The sequence below is a fragment of the Purpureocillium takamizusanense genome, chromosome 6, assembly GCF_022605165.1.
Source record: "Purpureocillium takamizusanense chromosome 6, complete sequence".
Taxonomy (NCBI): Eukaryota; Fungi; Ascomycota; class Sordariomycetes; order Hypocreales; family Ophiocordycipitaceae; genus Purpureocillium; species Purpureocillium takamizusanense.
The window spans coordinates 2,517,463-2,540,929 of record NC_063073.1 but is presented as its reverse complement, the minus strand read 5'-3'; the positions used below and the strand labels follow the sequence as shown (position 1 = coordinate 2,540,929).

Here is a 23,467-nt window from a genome sequence, read left to right as displayed (position 1 = left end):
TGTGCTAGCACATGTACCGACTCCTGACGTAAGTTGGCAACCACCCACTCCCCCGCAATGTAGCACTGATGCCATATATACTAACATGTCGGCGCCTCGATGCAGATCGTCGCTACTACTTGCGACTATGTAGGCGAATGGGCCCGTCGTCGTATGCAGCGGCTAGTTTACACGCACCAGACGCACTTCTCAACACTTCCACCGAAAGAGAGTCAAGACTAGACTTGCCTTTGGCTCTTCCACGTATTCGTTGATCCCTCCCGTGGCAAGCGCCAATGTGTCCTTGACCTGCTTCGGCATGCCCATACTGCCAGCCCACAGCATGGTATGGGGAAATCCCACGTCAAAAGGCATGGCGCTCTCAGTGTCCTCAAGTTCGTCCTCGCCCAACTCAAGAGAGAGCGCCTCGACGTCACCTCTAAGGCGGTCCAGCTCGCGCCCTCCGATAGTCCGATAATGGGGAACACGTAGGGCGTCTCCTGCATGATGTACGCCATAGCGACGCTCGTGATGAGCATGCCCCTGGCCGCGGCAATCCTCTCCAGGACCGCGCTGACCCTTGACGTCCGACTCGGAGAAGCCGCCGCCGCCCTGACGGCCGTCCTTCGATTGTGCGCCCCTCTTCTCACGGAATTACTGATGGACTGGCCGACTTCGCGTCAAGTGCAGTTTCCAAGAAAAGACAAAGCGTTCATTCTGCATGAAGTGACTACTCTCAAAATTCGTCGGAACGGACATGGTCGAACTCAATGGCAACGGCAATGGAGCTCAGGTAGACAACGACTACACTATGTCACCGAACGTCGCCTCGAAGCTTCTTGCTAGTGGACACGAGGGAGGCTTTAGTTAAGGAGACCAGCCCACTACGACCGCTAGGTAAATAACAGCAATATCGCCATTAACTATCTAGAGTTGATACTGAAGTTGCGCATTTTATAACTGTTCTTCAAGTATCTACGAAGTAATTTTATACCTTCAGATACGTCTTTACCAGCAGCTTTATCTTTACGAACCCCCCCGGTCAAGTCACTACCAGGCCCCATGCTCGTGTTGGGCTCTATTATTATAGCTTCTCCACGGCAGTTGCTGATCTGAAAGAAGCAATTTAGACAGCTAACTAAAGCTTAAAGCCGATTTTCAACACTACCCAACGCTCCATCGCCGAAAATCATGCGACGTATCCGATCCGGCAAAGAACATTTAAGCATGCAGACACCGCGCTTCGGTATGAGAACCTTCGCTAAGCATCCCCATTCAGAACTTGAACCCAAACGCTATCGAGCGGACATTACAACGACGTCACAAGCCGACTCCAGGCCACGAGAGGCTCCTGCTTAGCCAAGAGCCAAGCGGCGCGAGGAACAACCTGACAGCGACTGCTATTCAGATTCCCTGACCACATGCAGGCTTCGGCATCCCAGAGTCAAAGGCAAACTAGATGACATGCGCACCATTCATGAAATCAGAAAAAGCAAACTCCCAGAAAGTGCGGCTTCGGCAGTACTCTCGCCATCGCGATTACCCTCCTTACAACCCTAAGGAGTAGCTTTCTGTTAGTACATGTAATCTATATCCTTTCCTTTCCTCTTCCGACCAATCACGCAATGCTTCGACAGCGTGCAAACGACCCCGCAAAGCACGGCTGAGGAGCTCGCTCGATATACGTAACTGGTACGTAAGTGAAGCAAGTCGCCGGGACATGCGCCGTAGAGCACGGTGCCTAGTGCACACCGGCGGCCGATCGGCCCCGGGGCCGCGGGGTGAGTGACAGCCGTGGCAACACTCCGATGATACCCACCAGCGGTTGCCACTCTACGTCGGCAACATATACTTGCGTCTTATGTCAAAGATGGCGGGTTTCCGTTGATGGGCTATATATGACGGGACTGGCACGCACGACCCTCTCTCTGCCTTTCTTCTCAGCCTATGCGCCTGACAGTAGAGAAGATGAAGAAGCTCATAGGCGCTCACACCCGCAGCCAGCGCAACAATGGAGTTGTTCCATAGAACCAGGTATTTGGTTGCTATTCTCCTCAACAGTCCGTTCGGTCTACGACTGCAGACAGCTGAGACGGCCCGGGCTTTCACCTGCGCATGCGCGTGATCACCAGCACCAGGCAGCACGCACTGCAACAACATGAGCCCGTGATGCCTCCTCCTCACCGTTGGAGAGCATAGAAGCTATGACACGGGGGTCGCTGGCAACTCGCCACGGGGCCCCGCACGTGCGTGCGTTTTCCTTTACGTACTGCGACAACGGCGCGTTGTTGTCAACAGTTCTGCTTCACCGCCAGAGCTTTTTTTAAAGCCCTCGCCTGCCCGCGCACCCGGAGCGAGTTGAAGGCAGGCACGAAGCGACTGTTACGCTCGTCTGATTCTGTTTCTGTGCCCGGACAGTCGGCGAAACTCGAAACACAGCTGAGAAGCCAGCGGCACCCTTGTATTGAGGGTGTGGGCGGCTGCAACTCCTGCCCTTGGTTCCTTATTAATACTCCGAGTACGCCTCCCCTGCGCTTCCTTCGCGCCAGACCATGCCTAGGCTCTTGCCAGATAGATGGTGGTGGTGGTGGTGGCCGCCTTGTCGCTGACACACCGCCGCGGCGTCTAGAAGAAGAACTCAATATGCGTCTCACCGACACCAAAGCGGTAGCAGTCGCGGCAGTCGGTCTCGTCGCGGCGGCGGGCGGCGCCTCGGCCGAGGGCATCAACTGCTACGGGCGCAACACGCTCTGCCGCAGCGGCGACACGCACAACTTTGCGCGCAAGAGCATCGGGATCCCCGAGCGGCGCATCTACCGCAACGGCGAGCACATCATCTGCGACCAGATCCTGTCGATAGGGACGGGCGTGTGCGTCTTCCTGCAGCACCTGCCCGCGCCCAAGAACGAGCTGGGCGTCACGGGCAAGGAGATCAAGCGCCTGCTCGAGGCGCTCGACTCGTACGGCTGCGACAAGTGCGGGAGCGTGCCCCTGGGGTTCCCCGAGTCGAACAACTGGGAGCTGTCGGGCGAGCTGACCATCAACTACGTGCGGTATGTGAAGGGGTGCACGAATATATGCAGTTAGGGTTGAGGTTTGGTGGTGCACTCAACGACGAACGAGGTCAGGGTTGACCGAGGGCAACTACTAGTTACGATGTAATTAGTAGCTGCCAGTTACTCGGTACGAAGTAGTAATAGCCCACAAGCTTTATCCTGCAGCCACGGCGCAGACTCGACCATGACCTTTCACACACTTTGTACGAAGCATAGCGCGCCAGATGAAGAGATAACCGTCTGCACGAAACGTTGTCGTCAGCGCCTCCCGCCGGTGCGAGAAGCAGCAAGGGCGTAGTTACGGCGAAGCAAAGGGCAGCTGCGCGAGGGCCAATCGATGAACAACGTGACGCCTCCCCATATGGGCCCCGTCTGGCTTACACGGGATGGCGCCGTGTCGAAATATCACCGCGCCTCACGGGATCGTACTAAAAAAAAACCACTTTATCCGCCCGCACGACGGCGAACAGGGCGGCGCACGTGGCTATGGGCGCACGTAAAGACGGAGATTGATAGGCGTCCTGTTAGGCTTGAACGATTGATGCGGCTGCTGCTGCTGCTGACAGTTGGAGCTAGTACTGCAACGTTAGTATTGGAAACAAGGAACGCGGCATCGCAACTGATCGATTTCCGGCTGCCATCCAGAATTAGCCGGGGCATTGAAGGAGGCAGGATGCGACTACGTATTGAGCTTCAAGTGCTGCCGTAGACAGACCAACGCCAGTTCATCGGTGGTTCGCGCATCTCTTCCCCCCTCATCAACGCCGCCTCGCCCGAGACATCCCTCACTCACCAGCTTCGACCCCGCACCCTCCCTCCCGCCATAACTTAACTAGTACATAGAAGCACGCACGCACGGCACAACAGCACCGCGAGATGAAAACCAACACGCTCGCCGCCGCCGCCGCCGCCGCGCTGGGCCTTGCCGCGTCCGGGGCCACGGCGCGCTGGCACGAGGCCGACGGGGACGGGGCCACGATCCGCTACTCGACGGTTACGGGCTACTTTTTGCAGGACGAGCCGACGACGAACCCCAGCGGCTTCGACTATGTGCGTACCGCCTCAGAGGGGAAGAGGAGACAAGTGTCCGAGGACAGAAAAGATGACTGACTGACTGCCACTGGTCTCCCTCCATCTACAGGCGGCCTGGAACTTTGGCCTCCTGAACCGCACATATCCCACCGACGGCTGGGGCCAGAGCCATCAGACACAGTGGCAGCGCTTCGCCCGCTGGGTCAACTACCTCAACGGCCACTGCCGCAACGACGGACGCACGCGGTACAAGGTGCTCGTCATGGGGCGCCACGGGCAGGGCTGGCACAACGTGGCCGAGTCGTACTATGGCACGCCGGCGTGGAACGTGAGTTGGGCACGCTTTCATGAGGCCAACCAAGCTCGTCGTCGCCAGGGCCCTCCTCCCCATCACTGATCTCGATAACCATCCATCGCAGCACCACTCATGTTTCCGTACCGTACTGATGCTGATGATCATCATGGAGAGCAGTGCTACTGGGCCGAGCTCGACGGCAACGGCACCGCAACGTGGGCCGACCCGCTGCTCACGGCGCAGGGGGCGGCCGAAGCCAGCCGCGCCAACGCCTACTTCGCCAGCCGCCTGCACGACCACGGCATGCCCGCCTTCGACTCGTACTACTCGTCGCCGCTCAAGCGGTGCATCCAAACCGCCGACGGGACCTTTTCGTCGCTGCGGCTCCCCCCCGGCAGCGCGCCGTTCCGGCCGACCATCAAGGAGCTGTTCCGCGAGGGCATCAGCATCCACACGTGCGACCGGCGCAGCACGCGGGGCGCGATCCGGGCGTTCGCGCCGGCGAGCTTCCGCTTCGAGGAGGGCTTCACCGAGGAGGACGAGCTGTGGCAGGGGGGCGCGCCGCGCAGCAGGGGCGAGACGGAGGCGCACCAGCGGGCGCGCAGCAAGGCCGTGCTGGACGACGTGTTTACGCACGACGACGGGACGTGGCTGAGCGTGACGAGCCACAGCGGGGAGATTGCCTCGCTGCTGGCGGTGCTGGGGCATCGCGCCTTCTCGCTCGGCACGGGGCAGATTATCCCCGTGCTGGTGCGCGCCGAGGTGGCGAGGGGGGGTCAGACGCCGACGACGACGGCGCCGGGGTTCACGTTTGAGGCGACGTGCACGGCGCCGCCGGTGACGAGCATCGCGGGCCAGGGGTGCGTGTGCTCGACGACGTCGTCCTCGGGAGGGATACCGGCGGTGGCGGCGAGTGCGACGTCGACGCCATCGCCGAGGCAGATGTGATGGTCATTGTGAGTTCTGGGAGGGGATTGGGGGTCGGTGGACATGTGTCTGTCAAGCATATACGTGTATGGTCGATGTGGTGCTTTGTTGTATCGCAGAACTGTGCGGTCATCTAGATGATGGATGCATTGAGCGCTGCCAGCGATGTGCGACGGGAACACGATACTTGCTGAAGGGGCATCGATGCGATGTCTCGGGTGGAACACCGCAACGTTGCGTACAATTTATACTATGGAGTAACTTGATGCGGAGGTTACACGACACATGGGGCACGAGTCTTGTTGACTCTTATTACCATCCGGCAGGCAGGCAGGCAGGCAGGCAGGCAGGCAGGCAGGCAGGCAGGCGGAGACTGCGCCAACAAGGACGCGCAGCGCATGGACGGCGGGTGGGCATCAATCAAACTGAAGAGAGCACGTGTGGGGTTGGTCGGGTCATGATGTTGTCAGAACGACGCTGGAGGAGACGCCGAGATGGCCTCTTCTTTCCCTTCCAATGCCTGGACGGGATGGGGCTTCCAATCCGAGGTGCCGAATAAACCTGACACACAAGTAGGCATCGCGCTGAACATGTCGCTCAACCACATGGAACGCGGCAGCATGGGGCAGCGAGTGCATTTGCATTTGCATTTGCATTTGCAAGGGTCCGTCGTCGACGAGCTCGCATGGACCAGCCGGGAAGCTTCCACTCCAACGGCCTTGTCTCACTCATCAGCTGGCGAACAAGGAACGGGACCCCTGATGGGCTAGCCGACCATTGTTGGCGTCGTCTCGGATGCGTCCGAAGGGGACCGACAGACCGACCCTGCGCGCGGCCGTTCCATGTTGAGGCCGCCTCCCTGTGAAGTGAAGTCGTCTCCGCCATAGTTGTATCATCTACTTTTTCAGTAGTATGCCAATCTAGAAATTGAATAAGCGGTTGGGGAGCGCATTAAAAGGCAGCGAACTTAAATACCCCTTAATATATCGACCCTATATAGCCTTTTAAGCTTTAAAATAAAAATCTTTTTAAAAAAAATATTAGTATTATTTTGAAATAAAGTTATTTATATCTAAAACTATAATAAGGTTTACTTAAAATTATTCTAAACTAAATAATATAGCTCGGATAAACTTTGTATAGGAAATCAGAAAAATGAAAAAAATATAGGTTAAATTTTCTGACCTACTAAGCACATACGACCATACCTACTAGAAAGCACGGGATCCCGTCCGCTCTCCCATAGTTAAGCTGGTAAGGGGCAGATTAGTAGTTGGGTCGGTGACGACCAGCGAACACCGGCTGTTGTATGTTTTTTTGTCTTTTCTTATTTACTAAGTGAGCACTGCTGATGATGATGCCCGCCGCCGCCAGCACCACTACCAATGGCAGCGGCAGCGCGCACCTCCACTCCACTGAGGCATGGAAGTGGCAGGTGGCATTGGGATGAATAAGTAACTATCTACTTTAGTACCTGGTGGACGGGCAAGACGGGCTGCCAGAAGCCCCCCACCCCCCCTGAGCGGCCCCCCTGCTGTAGCATCAGGCGCCTCTTCATTCGACAATGGACACGACCTCGGCCCCGCTGGCGCATGGCAACTGCCGGTCGGTCGGGGCGGGCGGCGCGCGCCCTATAGCGGCGGCCAAGTTCCCGCGCCAGCCCAGCGCGTAGTAGTAGGCGCCCTGCAACCCTGATGATACCTAGGGGGGCGGGCTGCGCAATCAGCCGCAACGGAATATGACAAGACAATTGAACGCAGCTGTAGGTATCTTGGCAAAGACTGCGAGAGAGCGCAACGGCAGCCAAAGCAAAAGCAAAAGCAAAAGCAAAAAGAACATCGGCCCGTATCGGCTGGCTCCCAACGGCGACGGAGCTGCCGCAAAGAACCTACCACCATACTACCGACAACAGAATGTCGCGCCTTCAAAGCCGCTCGCTTTCCCTCCCTCCCTCCCTCCCCACGATGGAAGCTTCTTCCCTAGCCTCCCCCCTCAACCCCCTGTGTGTGTGGTCCGACTTTTCCTATGTCGGATCCTCCCGTCCACTCCTCCCTCCGCCGTCCCCTTCCGTTCCGACGTGTCCTCCTCTCGCCTCTCCAATTCCTCCCGTACATTCTCTCCTCCGCCAACACACGCGAGCGATTCCTTCTCCCGACCTCGTCCCTCTTCCGATTCTCCGTCTATATTTTTGTCCGTCTTGTTGTCCTCCGCTCGCACACACACACACACACACGCTGGTGCCGTGTACTGTTAATCGATTCCTCCACCACAGCCCACACCACACACCCTCGCAGCCGCTGCACATCGTGGTCTGCTTCCCGGTAGTGCCACCAAGCGTCTCCGAATCGAGGCGAGACGATCAGCAATAGACGTTCGCACGAGCCAACAAGCGAACCCGTTCGCATCCTCCCGTCCAATTGAGCCGCCACCGATCAATTGATTGCCGCGGCTACATACATACGTACACCAGCAGTTGCGGAGATTGGGCGCGTCGGGTGCCGCTCCAATCCCAACGCCGTGCGTGCTGGTCCCCGCACGGCGCAGCGCGGCACGGCACAGCACAGCGTATCGCATCACCAGCGCCAGCGCCAGTGCCAGCCCGCCTGGCGCGGACAGTTTGCTAGGTCGCAAGTTAGTTAGCTGGGCGACGGCCGGCGCCGGCGCAGACACCAGCCCGGAACCTGGAAGACCAGCCCTGCCCTGCCAGGCCTGCCAGCCGAATCCAGGCATCCTCCAAGCCGCAACACCAATCGCCAATCCATCCCACATCAGCGCCAGACAGACAGACGCACGCCACGCCACATTACCCCTGACGCACACGCGCACCGCATTGGACATTCCGAGATCGAGCCTTGCCTTGCCTCGCCTCGCCTTGCGCACCTCGACGAGGGGACCCCCCGCCCTGGTTTGAGCCACGCAGCTGAACCCTGAGAAATCGGCTCGTCGGCCACCACCACCACCACCGACGCCCCCCAGCGCGCGTACGCACGCGCTGAAGCGCACCACCACGACACCCCCGTCCGCCCGTCGTCGCCGGCGCCATGCCGCACCAACACCACAACCATGCCGCCCAGGCACCGATGCTGCCGCCCACCTCTCCCCTCTTCAACTCGGCCATCTTCTCCCCCGCGTCATCCTCCGCCCTCTCCTCGCGTCCGACCACGCGCGACGGTAGTAGCATCAGCGTCGACTCCCTACATCTCCCGCCGCAGTCGCCTCCGCCACCCGTGCCCTCGGCCGGAGCCGTTCCCATCCTCGCCCGCGAGCCGCGCAAGTCCTCCTTTGGCGCGCGCAAGGTCTCCCTAGGCGTCTCTTCCTCGTCCTCCTCCGCCGCCGCCGCCACCGCTCCGACCGCCCGTCGCAGGGGTTCGTCAACCACGTCGGTCGGCAGCGCCGCCTCCTCCAACGCTGTCGTGACCGACGCCGCCGCCCCGCCCGCCCTGCCCGACTACGCTCTCGCCGCCGCGGCCAAGATCCATAGCCAGGGCCAGAGCCAGGGACGCAGTCCCGTCAGCCCCGACGGCGGCGGCACCGGCAATATCAGCTACGCAAGTCAGGCCGCTGCTCCCCCGGGCTTCGTCCCTCTCTACAGCCGCTCCGCCACGGCCTCCTCCTCCGCCTCCGGCATGGCCATGATCGCTCCACCTACGCCCCTGACCGGGCCCAGCTCCCTGTGGCAGCCCAGCGAGGCCAGCGCCATCCACCAGCACATTGCCGACGTGGCCACCAAGCGCATATCGACTCTCGACTACCTGCGCAAGGCGTAAGCGCCCCGCCTCCCGTCCCTCCTCACTCGAGCGCATTGTATCGCAAGCTGACCCCTTTCTCTCCAGTCACGAAGGCCGCGTCTACTGGTTCAACACGTACCTCTTCGACAAGCCCGACCTCGCCCGCATGCCCTGCTTCGACCCCCGCCGCCTTGCCCGCAAGGCCACCAACTACCTCCTCCTCGGCCTCTCCATCCCGACCATCAACGACCTCTACTCCTCCACCCCGCTCGAGTTCCTGCGCTCCCTCAATGCCTTACTCTCCGAGTTCGACTCCTTCCAGCAGATTCACCACTCCGACTCCTCGGCCGCCTCCTCCTCCGCCTCCGCTGCCGTCAGCCTCACCCGTGCCCGCCTCCCCAACATGTTCCGCCGTCCCGGCGGCGGCAAGTCGCGCCGCTCCACTTCGGCGGCCGACTCCCCCGACGACTACGGTGGCTCGGCCGGCGGCTTCGGCAATGGCGGTGGCGGCGGAGGTGCGGGGAATTCGTCCAACGGCGGCGGCTCGGGCAACGGGTACGCGCACGCGGGGAGCGGTGGCGGCGGCAGCGCGGGCGGCAGCGCCCCAGCCGTCATGAATTTTGCCGCCTCGGAGTCGGACCTCCTCCCCGGCGAGGAGTACACGTACCTGCTCACGCCGTCGCTGCCGTTCGAGCCCGACTTCTTCGAGACGTTTGCGACGCTGTGCGACGTGCTCATCGACTGCTACTCGCGCTTCCTCGCCCTCGTGCCCACGCCCCGCGAGTGCTCCGGCCCCGTCGCCGAGCTCTTCTCCAAGGCCGACACGCGCCTGCGCAAGATCATCGTCCAGGGCGTCGTCAAGGAGTTTGAGGACCACAGCCGGTCCCACGTGCGCACCGAGGTGGCGAGCATCGGCAAGGTGGTGCTGGGGGGGCTCATGTGAGGGCGGTGGGAGGTGCGCCCCCCCCCCCCCAACACTCCCCGTCATGTGTGCTCTCTGGTCTTGAGCGTGACTTTTTTTGGTCAGTTTTATATGGTGAGGTCTCCTCGATTTCATGTCTTTTTGGCGACATTGCTAGCAGCTGGCTTGGAGTTTTTCTGTTGCCTTTGTTTTTGGGTTCATGAGCGCATATATGGGGGTCTTCCAAGTCATACACTATACCTATACCTATACCTTCGCGGGACATGTTTATCAAGGGATGGGTTGCAGGCGCATGCGTGCGTGCTTGCAGTCATGGAGCGGGTACTCGGATCGATGGCTGGCATGATGTGCCAGTGGCTTCATGTACACTATCTTACAGGTTGTGTATTATATGTATGCATATATACGCACGCGTGGACGCTATGAGCGTCATGCTATACTTTTGGTGTTTCTTCATGCACATGAGGAGCGAAATGCTGTACATCATGTCCGCTTTGGCAGTCGTAGATGTGTATAGGTAGGTACGGGTTGTGTTTTACCTTGGTAGCTGCCGTCTGCTACTGTTGCCGCTACTGCTTGTACTACTCCCGATTATTGGTTCTGCTGTTGCGATCTTGGCTTCTGCCACTGCAATCATTGCTTCTGCTGCTGTTGCTGCTGCTGCTGCTTGGCTTCCTCCTCGGCAGCCACAGCCTCCACCTCGCGCGCGACGAGCCACTCCCTCGCCGCGCCCATGACCCTGTCAAGCGTCTCCCCGCCCGCCAGCACGTCGGGCAGGTTATGCACGTCGACGCCGGCGCGGTGGTCGGAGCAGCGGTCCTGGCCGTAGTTGTAGGTGCGAATCTTGTCGCCGCGGGTGATTTGGGCGCGGCTGAGGACGCTGCTGCGCAGGCGGGCGGCGTCCTCCTGGCGGCGCTCGACGCGCTGGGCGGCGACGCGCGAGCGCAGCACCTTCCAGGCGTCCTCGCGGTTGCGCTGCTGCGAGCGGTGGTCCTGCATGGACACGACGGTGCCCGTGGGGGCGTGCGTAAGCCGGATAGCCGACTCGGTCTTGTTGACGTGCTGGCCGCCGGCGCCGCGCGCGCGCATCGTCTCGACGCGCACGTCGGCCGGGTTGACGTAGAAGTCGCTGTCCGGGTCGTCGACGTCCACGGCCTCGGCTCCTCCCGAGTTGTTATTCTCCGCAAACGACGGCAGCACCCAGACGGCCACGGCGGACGTGTGCACGCGGCCCTTGCTCTCGGTGCTGGGGATGCGCTGCACGCGGTGCATGCCCGCCTCGCCGCGGAACTCGTCGTACGCGCCCGGGTCCTGGACCTCGAGCACGGCCTCCTGGAGGGGCAGCTCGCCCGCCGACGAGGACTGGTCGCCCGCGGCGTCGGCGAGCTCGTACTTGAGGACGTTGGCGCGGTACCCCCTGCGCGCGCACAGCGCCCTGTACATCTTGAAGAGCGAGTCGGTGAAGTAGCGGCCCTCGAGCCCGCCCGGGCCGGGCCTGAACTCGAGCATGCAGGGGAGGTGGGCGAAGGGGTGGCGCGGGGTGAGCGCGGCGGAGAGGGCGCGCTCGAGGGCGTCGAGGCGCGCGGCCTCGGGGGCGAGGTCCTCGCGGGCGATGGCGGCGAGGTCCGGGTCGGCGCCGTGCGGGTCGGCGGCGAGGGCGGCGAGCTCGGCGACGGAGGCGCGGGCGGCGGTGCAGGCGGCGAGGGCGGCGGCGACGCGCGAGAGCTCGCCCGCGCGCCGGGCCTTGGCCGCGTCGAAGGCGTAGGCGTCGTCATCGCCGGAGCTGAGGGCGCGCTGTAGGGCGTCGTGCTCGGCGACGAGGGCCTGGGCGCGGCGGAGGAGGCTGGGGGCGAGAGCCGAGGGGGGGATCATGGCTGCCGTTGCAGCTTCGGCGGCGGTGGTGGTGTCTGCGAGCGTGTCAGGAGTTGGGCGGCCGTCGTCGACAAAGGTTTGCTCGCTGGAGGTGTAACGAGAGAGAGAGAGAGAGCTCTTACCATTGGAACCGCTGCTGGAGGCGTAGCGAGCAAACAAGGGGCGCGGCACGGAGCGGCGCAGCGCCCGGGCGCAGCTGCGGCAGATCCATGGTGCCGCAAGCATGCTCGCTCGACGACAATGGCGGGAAAGAAGCGGTGGTTGTGAGAGTGGTGATGGGGTGATGGTTGGTGAGGTTGAAGGTTGGTCGGTGACGCTGGCGGCGGAAATATTTTGGACAGGGGGTGGATGGCCAGGGCGCCAGGGGTCCTGGGGGGGTGGAGTAACTTAGAGGTGTCCCGATTAGGCACTGCACTGGTAGAGGGGGACCGCCATCAACAGGCACAAGACGGGAACTGTACAGTATACCACGTATTCATCTGCCTGCCTCAATTGATCGAAACCAGTTCCAAGTAACAAGCTTTTACAAGTGCGTACTGGCCGCTGTTGTGTGATTGTGGATGACATTGGAGAGTATCGTTCCAAGAGCCCACCTACCACAGGCGCACCACAGCGCACCGGGGCTTCCATCATCTTCTCAAGTCCCGCTGCGTCGGGCGACATATAGGTGCACCCCATCGTGCCCCGGGCATCGAGGCGGGTACGTGCAAGCTGAGCACTTACGGAGGCTAATAAGTGAGAGCGTCGGGGAAGCGTTTGCCTACTGGAGACGTTGAGGCGCTTGCCCGCTTGACGAGCATCCCGAGCGTGTCATTCGGGCACCGGGCCGGGGCCTGGACCGGAGCAGTGGGGCCCCGTCCGGGTGTACGTTGTGCTCCTTCCAGTGGTCAGTCGGTCGGCCAGCCGGCCGGGCGCGTGTGAGTGACTCTTTTGCCGGCCATGCAAGAGCCAGGCCCTGCAGCGCCAACCTCGTCCCAACTTTTCACGTCAAGACATTTTCGTCGTCTTTCTACGTACCTGCATGTCCATGCACCGCTCGTATCGCCCGTGGCCGCAGAACCGAGCGAGTTCGTGTGCCGACGCGAAGCGGCCAAAACGCCGCCGGTCTGTCGCCCGCCAGCCCAGACCCGCATGATAGACATGCCGGCGTCAACAAGAGGGCGCGCGCGCGGCGCCGCCCTTTTTTTTTTCGTCTGCTGCTGCTGACAAACTCGGTGTGGTTTAATTTAGTGCACAAGCCACGACGGAAGAGGTTGACGATGGCTTGCGGTAGTGGCCGTAACTAGTATATGAGAGACGACGGTGCTCGTTGACGGGTGGGAGGGTCTCTCTTGCAAAACCCCCCTTCGCTTCTCTTCTCAAAGCAGCTCTCTCTGTTCAAGTCCGAAAGACTCCAGTCATCAGTCAACACCATGTACGCCCTCTACATCGGCAACAAGCGCTACTCGTCGTGGTCGATGCGGCCCTGGGTCCTGCTCAGGGCACTCGACATCCCCTTTGACGAGAAGCTGCACTTTTTCAAGCCCGGCCAGGCGCAGCCCGAGTTCAAGGCCTTTTCGCCGTCGGCCAAGGTGCCGTGCCTGCACGACACGGACACGAACACGAACAACCAGGACAACAACGGCAACGGCGTCGTCGTCTGGGACTCGCTCGCCATCGCCGAGTACCTCGCCGAGCGCCACCCGGGCGTCTGGCCCTCGGACCGCGCGGCGCGGGCCTTTGCGCGCTGCGCCGCCGCCGAGATGCACTCGTCCTTTGCCGCCGTGCGCGACGAGTGCAGCATGAACGTGGCCCTACGCATCGAGCTGCCGCGCCCCCTGAGCGAGCCGCTGCGCCGCGACCTGGCCCGCCTGGGCGCCCTCTTCGCCGAGGGCCTCGAGCGCTTCGGCGGGCCCTACCTCGCGGGCGCGGCCTTCACCGCCGCCGACGCCTTCTTCGCCCCCGTGGCGTCGCGCTGCCAGACGTACGGCATCCGCTTCGACGACGAGCCCCGAGCGCAGGCCTACGTCGACGCGCTGCTCGCGCACCCGGCCGTGCGGGCGTGGATCGAGCAGGGCATCCGCGAGACGGAGAGGGAGCCGTACCACGAGGAGGACTGCGTGCGCGGGAGGAAGGTGCTCGAGGACCTGGCCAAGTAGTGGTTTCCGGCTTTTGCAGCGCAGATTGGGAATCATGTGAACGGGCTGGGTACGTTATCAGACGGGTGATGGGTGAGGTAGGTGTATACACTGCACACCGCACAGTACTTCGTATATATAGGCAGGCATCACGAAGAGTGGGAGCGTGGCGTTGGTGTTGTTGATGCTTGCACGCATAATGAAACAGACCACTAAAACACGACAAAACATCTACCATGTTAGTCAATTGGTTTGCTGACAAGTAGCAATTGCTCTTCCCTTTTGCTCTATGATTCTGCCCGTGCCTGTGCCTGATATTCTCGTCCGTCTGTCCCCAACTTGCTTCAGCCATGTCCAGGGTAGCCCGGAATCAATCCACTCTCCGTGAACCACTGACCACCACTCACGAACCAGCCCCAACGAACAGCTGACGTCTCCGCCGCCAAGCTGCATCTACCCAACCTCGCATCTACACCACCTCATCGCATAAACCAGCTGCCCTCAGCACCACCCGCCGCCCGCCGACGCCATGGCAAACCGCGGCGTGAGGCAGTGCCTCTCCGACATCACCTTTTATCTCGTCGCCATCATCGTCATTGCCACCCTCGGCCCCCTGCAGTTTGGCTTCCATCTTGTAAGTGCCAGCCAGCGGCCACCTATCGTCCCCCCATGACCACCAACCACCACGACGACACCGTCATGCTCATCCCGTCTCCACGGCTAACACTTCCCACCTCCCCCAGGCTGAGCTCAACGCCCCGCAAGATGTCATCACCTGCCGCAAAACGTCCATCTCGACGGCCGCCCGCCTCGTCTCGTGGATCCATTCCTCCAAGCCCAAGGAGCCCCCCGCCACCGGCCTGCTCCCCGACTGCATCCCCATGACTGAGGCCGCCTTCGCCACCGTCTCCTCCGTTTTCACCATCGGCGGGCTCGTCGGCGCCCTCTGCGCGGGGCCCTTGTCGTCGCGCCGCGGCCGCCTGCCTGCCATGCGCGCCACTGCCATATGCTACGTCCTGGGTGCCGTCGTCGAGACCTTTGCCGGCCGCGTCTGGCTCCTCGCCCTCGGCCGCCTGCTCGCCGGCCTCGGCGCCGGCGCGTCCACCGTCATTGTCCCGCTCTACATCAGCGAGGTGTCCCCGCCCGACGAGCGCGGCCTGTTCGGGGCCATGACCCAGGTGTCCATCAACGTGGGCATCCTCGGCACCCAGACGCTGGGCTACTTCCTCAGCCACGGCGCCGCCTGGCGCTGGATCCTCGCCGCGGGTGCCGGCGTCGCCTTCGCCCAGGCTGTCGGCCTGCTGGCCGTGCCCGAGAGTCCGGCATGGATGGCGGCGCACGGGGACCCGGTCAAGGCCAAGGCCACGCTGCAGCGCATCCGTGGCAGGGGCTCCGACATTCAGAGCGAGGCGGCCGCATGGGACCACGAGCGCCGCAGCTCCAACGACGAGGAGGAGGGCCTTCTAGCAACACCGGACGCGGCGCCTTCGTCACCGAGGTCGGTTCGGTCGCACAAGGCCCCCGTGCACCTGGGCTTCCTGCAGGTCGTTGCCGACCCGCTGTACCGGCCGGCCATTGTCGCCGTCGTCGGCATCATGGTGGCGCAGCAGTTCTGCGGCATCAACAGCATCATCATGTACTCGGTCTCCCTGCTGGCCGACCTGCTGCCGGTCTCGTCGGCGCTGCTCACCATTCTCATCTCCGTCGTCAACCTCGGCATGACCATTGCCTGCTCGCCGCTGCCGGACCGCCTCGGGCGCAAGACGTGCCTGCTGCTGTCCATCATCGGCCAGGGCACCAGCTCCTTGGTGCTGGCCTTTGCCATCGTCTACGGCGTGAAGCTGCTGTCGGCCATTGCGGTGCTCTTCTTCGTGGCCTTTTTCGCCGTCGGCCTAGGCCCCGTGCCGTTCATCATGGCGTCGGAGCTGGTTGGGCAGGAGGCCGTGGGCGCGACGCAGAGCTGGTGCCTGGCGGCCAACTACGTGGCGACCTTTATCGTCGCCCAGTTCTTCCCCATTGTCAACACGGCGCTCAACGACGCGCTCGGCGGCAAGGGCTGGGTGTACTTTTTGTTCGCCGCGCTGGCGGCCGTGTCGGCCGTCTTCGTCTCGTGGCGGGTGCCCGAGACGAGGGGCAAGAGAGACGCCGACGAGGTCTGGAGCAGGACGCGGCGGTTGGACTAGCTGCTGGCTGTGTCTGGGTCGCCGTTGGTTACGTGACGTGAGCGCGGTATTTTGTGTAAGCGTTGTCTTTTAGGTTCTTGTTTATAAGCGGCTGCTCTTCTCTTTGGCTATTCAGCTATGACTTGCGAGCGCTATACATCTTTCTGCTCGCCAGCACCTGGTACAGGTACATGACGCCCGCCTTGACGCCGTCTATGATGTACAGCCCATCGGCCACGTCGTCGCCGTGCAGCTCGCGGGCCGTCTCGCGAATCGTGTCCTCCAGCCCAGCCATGCCACCGCAGCCCATAACGATGCACCGCACGCTGCCACTGCCGCGACCTTCGCCCCCCTGCTGCAGTAGCAGCCGCCTCGCCGCCACGGCCAGCCGCTCCCTGACCTCGTCGGCGGACATGCTGTGCATCTGCCCCGCCGTGAGCCCCGTCGAGAAGGTGCCCGCGAACCGCGCCGCTCCCCCCGCCGTCGCGGCGCCGACGCCCTCGGTTAGGTGCGCCTCCCAGAACTCGCCCGTGGTGATGATGCCCCATTGCGCCGCGCGGTCGCCGTCACTGTCACCGTCACGACCGCTGATGCTGTTCACGAGCGTGACGGCCGCGTGTACGCCCGCCTCGAAGATGCCCGTCACGAGAGGCGGGGCCCTGCTACTGCTACCTCCGCGGTCGTCTTCGTTGGTAGGGGCGGGGAGGTGAAGGAGGGCGTCTGCAGCGGCGAGCTCGCGCACGAGCGGATGGACGCTGAAGCAGGCCACGAGAACGGCATCATAGTCACGCGGGTCGACGGTCCTTTCGACGCGTATGTCGCGCCAGATGCTCCGCGCGCTGGCGTCGATGTCGTGCTGGTTGTCGATGCTGGGGCAGGTGCCGGATGCGCAGGTGTAGGGGACGATGTCGAGGAACTGTGATGAGATGAAAAGAGAGCTTTAGTTGTGACCTTGCTTTTTTTTTTTTAACTTACTTCGTGCCCGGGCGGCGGGGTTGATATCATTGTGCCAAGTATGAGATGAAAGGGGAGGATGTGGAGGATAGATGATGACAGGTGGAAGAAAGGAAGAGAAGAAAACAGAAATGAAGGAAGGCAGGATGACAAAAAAAAGAACGCTGGGAGTAATGGAGAGAGAGAGAGAGAGATCGTACTGGCGAGACGGGCGTGGATCGCGCGACGGCGGCCATGGACTCGGTCATGCCCGTGTTGGAGTTGGGGTTGAGGAGCAGGATCCGCGGCCGCGGAGGACTGCCGGTCTGCTGCTGCTGTTGCGCCATTGTGGGATGCTGGAGAGAAAGAAGAACAATACCTAAACGCAGAAAGACATATGTTGGCAATGCGCCATGAGCTGTGCAGAAGGGGTATGGTATCGAGTCGACGGCAACAGGGGGGATGGATTCCAGATATCGTGGGCGGAGGACGAGGGCGCTTATACAAGTACTAAGACCGACAGTGCGGCGCCTGCGATGTCGGGGTTCCCTTTACGGCGGGTTCCTAACGTTACTAGGTACTGTAGGTGCCTGCTGTGAGTCTGCCGGCCAGGGCGCGACTCCACTGACAGTCCTCCCATAGGCACCTACCTCCCGTCCCGTCCGCCAGCAGGTGGCCCAGGTTCCGTCCGTTGTGAGCGCATCACGTGACGCTACACTTGCAGTGACAAGCCCCCCCAGAGCCAGGGGATGGGTCCCGTCCCCCCCCTCTGACGACAATCCAATGCTGACCCCACCATGCCATGCCCCATCTGCCCTGTTGCTGACGACGTCCTGCTTCGTACCAACATCCCGCACCCTCGAGCTTGGGGCCTGCCACTCGCAAGCCACCTCCGCAACGACACATTCGCACGCACGCGCACGCGCAAACTTGGCACGACTCCTCTAGGCGGTCGTTGAATCGCCCTCTCGGCCCAGCAACTCGGTCACCATGGGCCCCCCTCCGATTGGTACGTCTCCCGAACCCCCCGGCCCGCGAGCTCGCCCGCCCGCAGACAGCTCCCCCAGAGCTGCTCCCAGGGGCATCAGCCGCCCGCGTGTGGCCGACGACGAGCTCTGCTCCCTTGCCGCGCTTCACCCAGCCCTCGTGACGTGCCCTGCTCTGTTCCTCGCTGACTCGATCGCCCCGTCGCCGCAGTCCTCGACGGCGGCACCGGCTTCCTCAAGGTCGGCTACGCGGCGCAAAACTTCCCCGAGCACCAGTTCCCGTCCATCGTCGGCCGGCCGATCCTGCGGTCCGAGGAGCGCTTCTCGGGCTCTGGCGGCGCCGAAGATGTGGTCATCAAGGACATCATGTGCGGCGACGAGGCGGCGGCGGCGCGCAACATGCTCCAGATCAGCTACCCGATGGAGAACGGCATCGTCAAGAAGTGGGACGACATGCAGCACCTCTGGGACTACACCTTCTTCGACAAGCTCAAGGTGGACACGCAGGGCCAGAAGATTCTGCTCACGGAGCCGCCCATGAACCCGCTCAAGAACCGCGAGCAAATGTGCGAGGTCATGTTTGACCGGTACGGCTTCGGGGGTGTGTACGTGGCCATTCAGGCGGTGTTGGCACTCTACGCGCAGGGTGCGTTTCTCCCCCCTCCTTTACCTGTTGACATGGACTACTCTCATACCATCGTGTTCTGGCCGGGCCGTACTGACACTCGAGTCTCTGTAGGCCTCAGCTCGGGCGTCGTCGTCGACTCGGGCGATGGCGTAACGCACATTGTGCCCGTGTACGAGTCGGTGGTGCTCAACCACCTGACGAAGCGGCTCGACGTGGCGGGCCGCGACGTGACGCGCAACCTCATCAAGCTGCTGCTGCGCCGTGGTTACGCGCTCAACCGCACGGCCGACTTCGAGACGGTGCGGCAGATCAAGGAGAAGCTCTGCTACGTGTCGTACGACCTGGAGCTGGACAAGCGGCTGAGCGAGGACACGACGACGCTGGTGGAGGACTACACGCTGCCGGACGGGCGGGTGATTCGCGTGGGCAGCGAGCGGTTCGAGGCGCCCGAGTGTCTCTTCCAGCCGCACCTGGTGGACAGCGAGTCGCCAGGGCTGGGCGAGTTCCTCTTCAACACGATCCAGTCGGCCGACGTGGACATCCGGGCGTCGCTCTTCAAGGCCATTGTGCTGTCGGGCGGCAGCAGCATGTACCCGGGCCTGCCGTCGCGGCTGGAGAAGGAACTCAAGCAGCTGTGGCTGACGCGGGCCCTGCGCGGCGACCCGGAGAGGCTGGGCAAGTTCAAGGTGCGGATAGAGGACCCGCCGCGGCGGCGGCACATGGTGTTTCTGGGCGGCGCCGTGCTGGCCAACATCATGGCGGACAATGAAAGCATGTGGGTGACCAAGGCGGAGTGGGAGGAGCAGGGAGCGCGTGTGCTGGAGAAGCTGGGGCCGCGATAGCCATGCTGCTTCTTTTTCTTCTTCTTTCTTTTCCCGCGAGTCACAGAAGAGGATGACGATGATGACGATGTCGGGGACAGACGAAGAGGGTTGTCCAGAGCAGAGCAGAGCATGGCGAAATATAAATGCGTTGCACCTCCATCCATCCATTCATGATCCATTCATCCGCCCAACCATCAGTCGCAGTCTCAGTCGCGGCGGACGGACGCTTAGTCATACCCGCCGTCAAGGTTCGAAGCCGGCCCTCACAGGGACGGACGACAAGACGGCAAGAGCCACCCCCCAAGCCAAGCTCAAAACTCTCTCTGTCAACACCAAATGCACAGTCCATCGTCGCCATCACCTTTTTCTTTTTGGTATCGCGGGCTATTTTTCGCAGCACCAGCAGCACCAGCATCGGTCGGCGGCGTGCTCAACGACGGCGAACGCGTGCGCGACGAACGTGCGCCACTGCTTGCCCAGTACGAAGTACATACCCGCCCGCTAATAAAGGGATACAGGCACAGCACGCACGCTGCAGGCGGCCCGCTTCCCTCCCTCCCCCCCGCTGCTGCTGGCTGCTGTCGCTGGCGCCGCCGTTGGGGCTGACGGGCGCGCTGTCGCGTGCGCTTGCGCGAAAGAGCGAGCGAGACAGAAGAGAGACGGTGAAGGAGAGAGTGTGAGGGAGAGAAGAGACGCGACAGACTCCACGCGCTATTCGGCGGCGCGATCGTCTAAACTCCCACACCCCCGTGGGCGCTCGCTCGCTGCCTGACTTGAGTCGAGGCCGTGGTCGTTCCGTTTCTCCACTGCGAGCAGTCCCAGCTGGATTGATTGATTGAGTGCCAGACTATACTGTACTACTAGCAACTAACTCTGCTCACGCCCGCCGTCTGTCCCGGTTAGAACAGCCTCACAGGAGGCGACGCCCCCGAAGTGCAGACAGAGGGGCCTCTCTCTCTCGGCCCTGCGAGCTAGCTGCTTGCTGCTCCCAGAACCGGGGGACGGATCGCGGCGACGACTGGGACCGGCCACCGAGACGGGAGGCAGACTGGAGAGAGAGACAGACTGACGACGACATCACCACCACCACTAAAACGCCAACACAGAGAGACGAGCCGCCTCGGCATCGATGAGCACTGCGGCGTCGGGCCCGGGCTCTGGCGGGCCGGCAGCGCGTGTCGGGCATGGCCAGAAGCGGAGCGTGCAGGCTGCCTTTGAGGGTGCGTATATATCGAACTCGTCACGGCCTCCCCTGTTGTTCTTGTTGTTGTTGTTGCTGCTGTTGTTCTGTGTTTATACTGCATCCCCCATCTGTTCCTGCGCTGCGACGCCTCTCCTCGCCGGCTCATGAGTACTATGTTGTGATGTAAGTGGCAGCGGCCGTCCCGAATCGGCGTACGTGCTGCTGCTTCTGCTATTGCTGCAACTAGTAACTTTAGTAGTCCGTCCGTACTACGTACTAGCAGTTAGCGAGCCCGACGACCGGGGGCGGTCCGAGTCCAAGTGGGCATTGGTGGATCATGGTGGTGCTGCTGCCTTTTATCCCGTTTGGGCCCGACTCGCCAACTTCACCTCATCTCATCTCACTCACCCTCGCTCGCTTCCTCGCCGATTCCTCAACCTACCTTGTTCCCACGTCACATCACACGACGAAACGCCGCCCACAAAATGACATGATATAGCATTACCGCCTGCACCTCCCCTTGCCTTCCTCCACCCGCCATGCCGCTTCGTCTGCGACATGGCGGGCCCCCGCGCCTCTCCACCGCGTCGTCCTTTTCCTCTTCGTCCGCCTCGTCGTCACCGACTCACAGGTATCCAGACACGGGCTCCCCCGGCTTCACCCCGCGCGCCCGCGTCACCGAAAAGTACCGCATCGTGGGCTTCATAAGCAGCGGCACCTACGGGCGCGTGTACAAGGCCGTGAGCCGCACCACGTCATCGACTCGTGCCGCCGCCCCCGCGACATCGTCACAGTCACAAGCCAGTAGTGGCGGCGGCAATGGCAGCAGCGCACCGTCGTCGGCGGGCGGCTTCGTCGGCGCCGAAGTGGCCATCAAAAAGTTCAAGCCCGACAAGGAGGGCGAGCAAATCTCGTACACGGGCATCTCGCAGTCGGCCATCCGCGAGATGAGCCTCTGCTCCGAGCTCCGCCACAACAACGTCATCGGCCTCGTCGAGATCATCCTCGAGGACAAGTGCATCTTCATGGTCTTCGACTACGCCGAGCACGACCTGCTGCAAATCATCCACCACCACACCCAGCAGCCGCGCCACCCCATCCCCCCGGCCACGGTCAAGAGCATCATGTTCCAGCTGCTCAACGGCTGCCAGTACCTGCACACCTCGTGGGTCCTGCACCGCGACCTCAAGCCCGCCAACATCATGGTCACCTCGGCCGGCGAGGTCAAGATTGGCGACCTGGGGCTCGCCCGCCGCTTCGACAAACCCCTGCACTCGCTCTTCAGCGGCGACAAGGTTGTCGTCACCATCTGGTACCGCGCCCCCGAGCTCATCCTCGGCAGCTACCACTACACCCCAGCCATCGACATGTGGGCCGTCGGCTGCATCTTCGCCGAGCTGCTGTCCCTGCGGCCCATCTTCAAGGGCGAGGAGGCCAAGATGGACAGCAAGAAGACGGTCCCCTTTCAGCGCAACCAGATGCAGAAGATTGTCGACATCATGGGCCTTCCCTCGCGCGACAAGTGGCCCCTCCTGCCCACCATGCCCGAGTACAACCAGCTCGGCACCCTGCAGTCTCCCACCACCCACGCGCACCACAGCAGCCACCACCACCATCAGCAGCACCATCACCATCACCAATCCGGCCGCGGCTACTCGACGTCTTCGCCCTCTGCTGGCGGCGGTGGCGGCAGCAGTAGCAGCTCCAATCTCGAAAAGTGGTACTACAACACCATTTCCAACGCCACCAACCCGCCCTCGTCAACCACCTCCACCTCCGCCTCCTCCTCTTCCTCCAACGCGCCGCTCACGACCCTCGGCCCCGAGGGCTACCGCCTCCTCGCCGGCCTACTCGAGTACGATCCGTCCAAGCGCCTCACTGCCGCCCAGGCCCTGCAGTCGGCCCTCTTCAGCACCGGCGACCGCGTCACCACCAACGCCTTTGAGGGCCTCAAGGTCGAGTACCCCCACCGCAGGGTCAGCCAGGACGACAACGACATCCGTACCAGCAGCCTCCCCGGCACCAAGCGCAGCGGCCTGCCCGACGACTCGCTCCTGCGGCCCAGCAAGCGCGTCAAGGACTGAGCGTGTCGATCCGCGCCCTGCTGTCGCCCGACCGGGTTGCTCAGTCGCGTGACCTTATTATCGTTGCTCGAAGCACCGTCACACATGATGGCTCTATTGCGCTCGTCGGTTGGTGGGGCGCGGGCAATGGGCCAGGGATGCCAGCTCTACCACTATCGACGACGACAGCGAGTCTTTATTGTTCCATCTATTCATTCTGTTCCTCATGCCGGCGAGTTGATGTTGCTATTATCGTTATTATCATCGTTGTCATTATTTAATGGGCTGCACGGGCGTTTAAGGCGGGTAAGAGTTTCACCGGCGTCGAGGGGCATCAATTAGGTCGATTTGCTTCTCGGCGGGCATATAGTAGGCACTATCTATGATATTATTATTATGCCAGGCACAAACGTGAACGCGGATCACACCACACCTGCAAGCAAGAAATGCCTCATTCTCCCGTCGCAGACGCAAAATCCAACAAGCAACACTGAGGCACCGAACTGTAGCCGTGCTGCTATTATTGGTAGGGACAAGGTGGTTGCCCCGTCGTACATGCAGGTGAACATCCATCAGACACATAACGGAGCATGGATTTGCCCGAGTGCACAGCCAAGTTTGGCAGCCGTTCTGTGTAGCGCAAAGGGAGTTTGTTCTGTGACGGGCTTCAGATTTCGTTCGTCACTGTGACCTCTAGCACTACGACTCCCCGTCGCGAGCCACATACCCTCGTATCACATCATCCTTCACTGTACTGCTC

The 23,467-nt window shown here is 61.9% G+C and overlaps 9 protein-coding genes and 1 non-coding gene across 12 annotated transcripts; 8 read left to right on the top strand and 2 right to left on the bottom strand.

The window, feature by feature from the left end:
• Window positions 1-2,622: 2,622 nt before the first annotated feature.
• JDV02_007265 (uncharacterized protein) lies at window positions 2,623-3,066 on the top strand (the record flags this gene model as incomplete). The annotated part of the gene is made up of 1 exon (XM_047988743.1): window positions 2,623-3,066. One exon carries the CDS (start codon window positions 2,623-2,625, stop codon window positions 3,064-3,066), a length of 444 nt encoding a protein of 147 aa, XP_047844741.1.
• A 564-nt stretch (window positions 3,067-3,630) lies between these two features.
• PMU1 (putative phosphoglycerate mutase pmu1) lies at window positions 3,631-5,542 on the top strand. 2 transcript variants are annotated; one of them, XM_047988741.1, is made up of 3 exons: window positions 3,631-4,085; window positions 4,177-4,395; window positions 4,540-5,542. In XM_047988741.1, the coding sequence occupies exons 1-3, from the start codon at window positions 3,912-3,914 to the stop codon at window positions 5,308-5,310; spliced, it is 1,164 nt and encodes a 387-aa protein (XP_047844739.1). In that variant the 5' UTR covers window positions 3,631-3,911; the 3' UTR covers window positions 5,311-5,542. The 2 variants fall into 2 exon arrangements, with proteins under 2 accessions (XP_047844739.1, XP_047844740.1); XM_047988742.1 differs by having other exon boundaries at window positions 4,177-5,542.
• A 945-nt stretch (window positions 5,543-6,487) lies between these two features.
• On the top strand, window positions 6,488-6,603 carry JDV02_010896. Its single transcript, XR_007157346.1, has one exon. It is a non-coding gene; the product is annotated as a 5S ribosomal RNA (ribosomal RNA).
• Window positions 6,604-7,277: 674 nt separating this feature from the next.
• Window positions 7,278-10,627, top strand: JDV02_007263 (uncharacterized protein). Its single transcript, XM_047988740.1, has 2 exons — window positions 7,278-9,052; window positions 9,123-10,627. The coding sequence occupies exons 1-2, from the start codon at window positions 8,331-8,333 to the stop codon at window positions 9,958-9,960; spliced, it is 1,560 nt and encodes a 519-aa protein (XP_047844738.1). The 5' UTR covers window positions 7,278-8,330; the 3' UTR covers window positions 9,961-10,627.
• On the bottom strand, window positions 10,330-12,104 carry MRF1 (Peptide chain release factor 1, mitochondrial). The gene is made up of 2 exons (XM_047988739.1): window positions 11,934-12,104; window positions 10,330-11,846 (listed from the first exon to the last, which is right to left on the bottom strand). The coding sequence occupies exons 1-2, from the start codon at window positions 12,034-12,036 to the stop codon at window positions 10,573-10,575; spliced, it is 1,377 nt and encodes a 458-aa protein (XP_047844737.1). The 5' UTR covers window positions 12,037-12,104; the 3' UTR covers window positions 10,330-10,572.
• A 990-nt stretch (window positions 12,105-13,094) lies between these two features.
• Window positions 13,095-14,152, top strand: JDV02_007261 (Glutathione transferase). Its single transcript, XM_047988738.1, has one exon. The coding sequence runs from the start codon at window positions 13,224-13,226 to the stop codon at window positions 13,947-13,949; it is 726 nt and encodes a 241-aa protein (XP_047844736.1). The 5' UTR covers window positions 13,095-13,223; the 3' UTR covers window positions 13,950-14,152.
• Window positions 14,153-14,409: 257 nt separating this feature from the next.
• HGT20 (Bifunctional purine biosynthesis protein PurH) lies at window positions 14,410-16,129 on the top strand. Its single transcript, XM_047988737.1, has 2 exons — window positions 14,410-14,562; window positions 14,672-16,129. Exons 1-2 carry the CDS (start codon window positions 14,458-14,460, stop codon window positions 16,109-16,111), a joined length of 1,545 nt encoding a protein of 514 aa, XP_047844735.1. The 5' UTR covers window positions 14,410-14,457; the 3' UTR covers window positions 16,112-16,129.
• A 75-nt stretch (window positions 16,130-16,204) lies between these two features.
• On the bottom strand, window positions 16,205-17,609 carry DCG1 (dal80p-controlled protein). Its single transcript, XM_047988736.1, has 2 exons — window positions 17,245-17,609; window positions 16,205-17,006 (listed from the first exon to the last, which is right to left on the bottom strand). Exons 1-2 carry the CDS (start codon window positions 17,368-17,370, stop codon window positions 16,227-16,229), a joined length of 906 nt encoding a protein of 301 aa, XP_047844734.1. The 5' UTR covers window positions 17,371-17,609; the 3' UTR covers window positions 16,205-16,226.
• Window positions 17,610-17,901: 292 nt separating this feature from the next.
• On the top strand, window positions 17,902-19,620 carry ARP2 (Arp2/3 complex subunit, actin nucleation center). The gene is made up of 3 exons (XM_047988735.1): window positions 17,902-18,032; window positions 18,221-18,655; window positions 18,749-19,620. Exons 1-3 carry the CDS (start codon window positions 18,014-18,016, stop codon window positions 19,477-19,479), a joined length of 1,185 nt encoding a protein of 394 aa, XP_047844733.1. The 5' UTR covers window positions 17,902-18,013; the 3' UTR covers window positions 19,480-19,620.
• Window positions 19,621-19,770: 150 nt separating this feature from the next.
• SSN3 ([Pyruvate dehydrogenase (acetyl-transferring)] kinase) lies at window positions 19,771-23,080 on the top strand. Of its 2 annotated transcripts, XM_047988734.1 has the most exons (3): window positions 19,771-19,921; window positions 19,980-20,681; window positions 21,284-23,080. In XM_047988734.1, exons 2-3 carry the CDS (start codon window positions 20,591-20,593, stop codon window positions 22,726-22,728), a joined length of 1,536 nt encoding a protein of 511 aa, XP_047844732.1. In that variant the 5' UTR covers window positions 19,771-19,921; window positions 19,980-20,590; the 3' UTR covers window positions 22,729-23,080. The 2 variants fall into 2 exon arrangements, with proteins under 2 accessions (XP_047844732.1, XP_047844731.1); XM_047988733.1 differs by having other exon boundaries at window positions 19,980-23,080.
• The last annotated feature ends 387 nt before the right edge of the window (window positions 23,081-23,467 follow it).

Bases quoted from the DNA above. Each gene is read 5' to 3' on its own strand.
- PMU1 (XM_047988741.1), top strand. From the start codon at position 3,912: ATGAAAACCAACACGCTCGCCGCCGCCGCCGCCGCCGCGCTGGGCCTT. The intron at 4,086-4,176 runs GTGCGTACCGCC...CTCCATCTACAG, and splicing joins ACCCCAGCGGCTTCGACTAT to GCGGCCTGGAACTTTGGCCT. The intron at 4,396-4,539 runs GTGAGTTGGGCA...CATGGAGAGCAG, and splicing joins ATGGCACGCCGGCGTGGAAC to TGCTACTGGGCCGAGCTCGA.
- JDV02_007263 (XM_047988740.1), top strand. From the start codon at position 8,331: ATGCCGCACCAACACCACAACCATGCCGCCCAGGCACCGATGCTGCCG. The intron at 9,053-9,122 runs GTAAGCGCCCCG...CTTTCTCTCCAG, and splicing joins CTCGACTACCTGCGCAAGGC to TCACGAAGGCCGCGTCTACT.
- MRF1 (XM_047988739.1), bottom strand. From the start codon at position 12,036: ATGCTTGCGGCACCATGGATCTGCCGCAGCTGCGCCCGGGCGCTGCGC. The intron at 11,847-11,933 runs GTAAGAGCTCTC...ACACGCTCGCAG, and splicing joins CTCCAGCAGCGGTTCCAATG to ACACCACCACCGCCGCCGAA.
- JDV02_007261 (XM_047988738.1), top strand. From the start codon at position 13,224: ATGTACGCCCTCTACATCGGCAACAAGCGCTACTCGTCGTGGTCGATG.
- HGT20 (XM_047988737.1), top strand. From the start codon at position 14,458: ATGGCAAACCGCGGCGTGAGGCAGTGCCTCTCCGACATCACCTTTTAT. The intron at 14,563-14,671 runs GTAAGTGCCAGC...CACCTCCCCCAG, and splicing joins TGCAGTTTGGCTTCCATCTT to GCTGAGCTCAACGCCCCGCA.
- DCG1 (XM_047988736.1), bottom strand. From the start codon at position 17,370: ATGGCGCAACAGCAGCAGCAGACCGGCAGTCCTCCGCGGCCGCGGATC. The intron at 17,007-17,244 runs GTACGATCTCTC...ATCTCATCACAG, and splicing joins GATCCACGCCCGTCTCGCCA to TTCCTCGACATCGTCCCCTA.
- ARP2 (XM_047988735.1), top strand. The intron at 18,656-18,748 runs GTGCGTTTCTCC...GAGTCTCTGTAG, and splicing joins GTTGGCACTCTACGCGCAGG to GCCTCAGCTCGGGCGTCGTC.
- SSN3 (XM_047988733.1), top strand. From the start codon at position 21,184: ATGCCGCTTCGTCTGCGACATGGCGGGCCCCCGCGCCTCTCCACCGCG.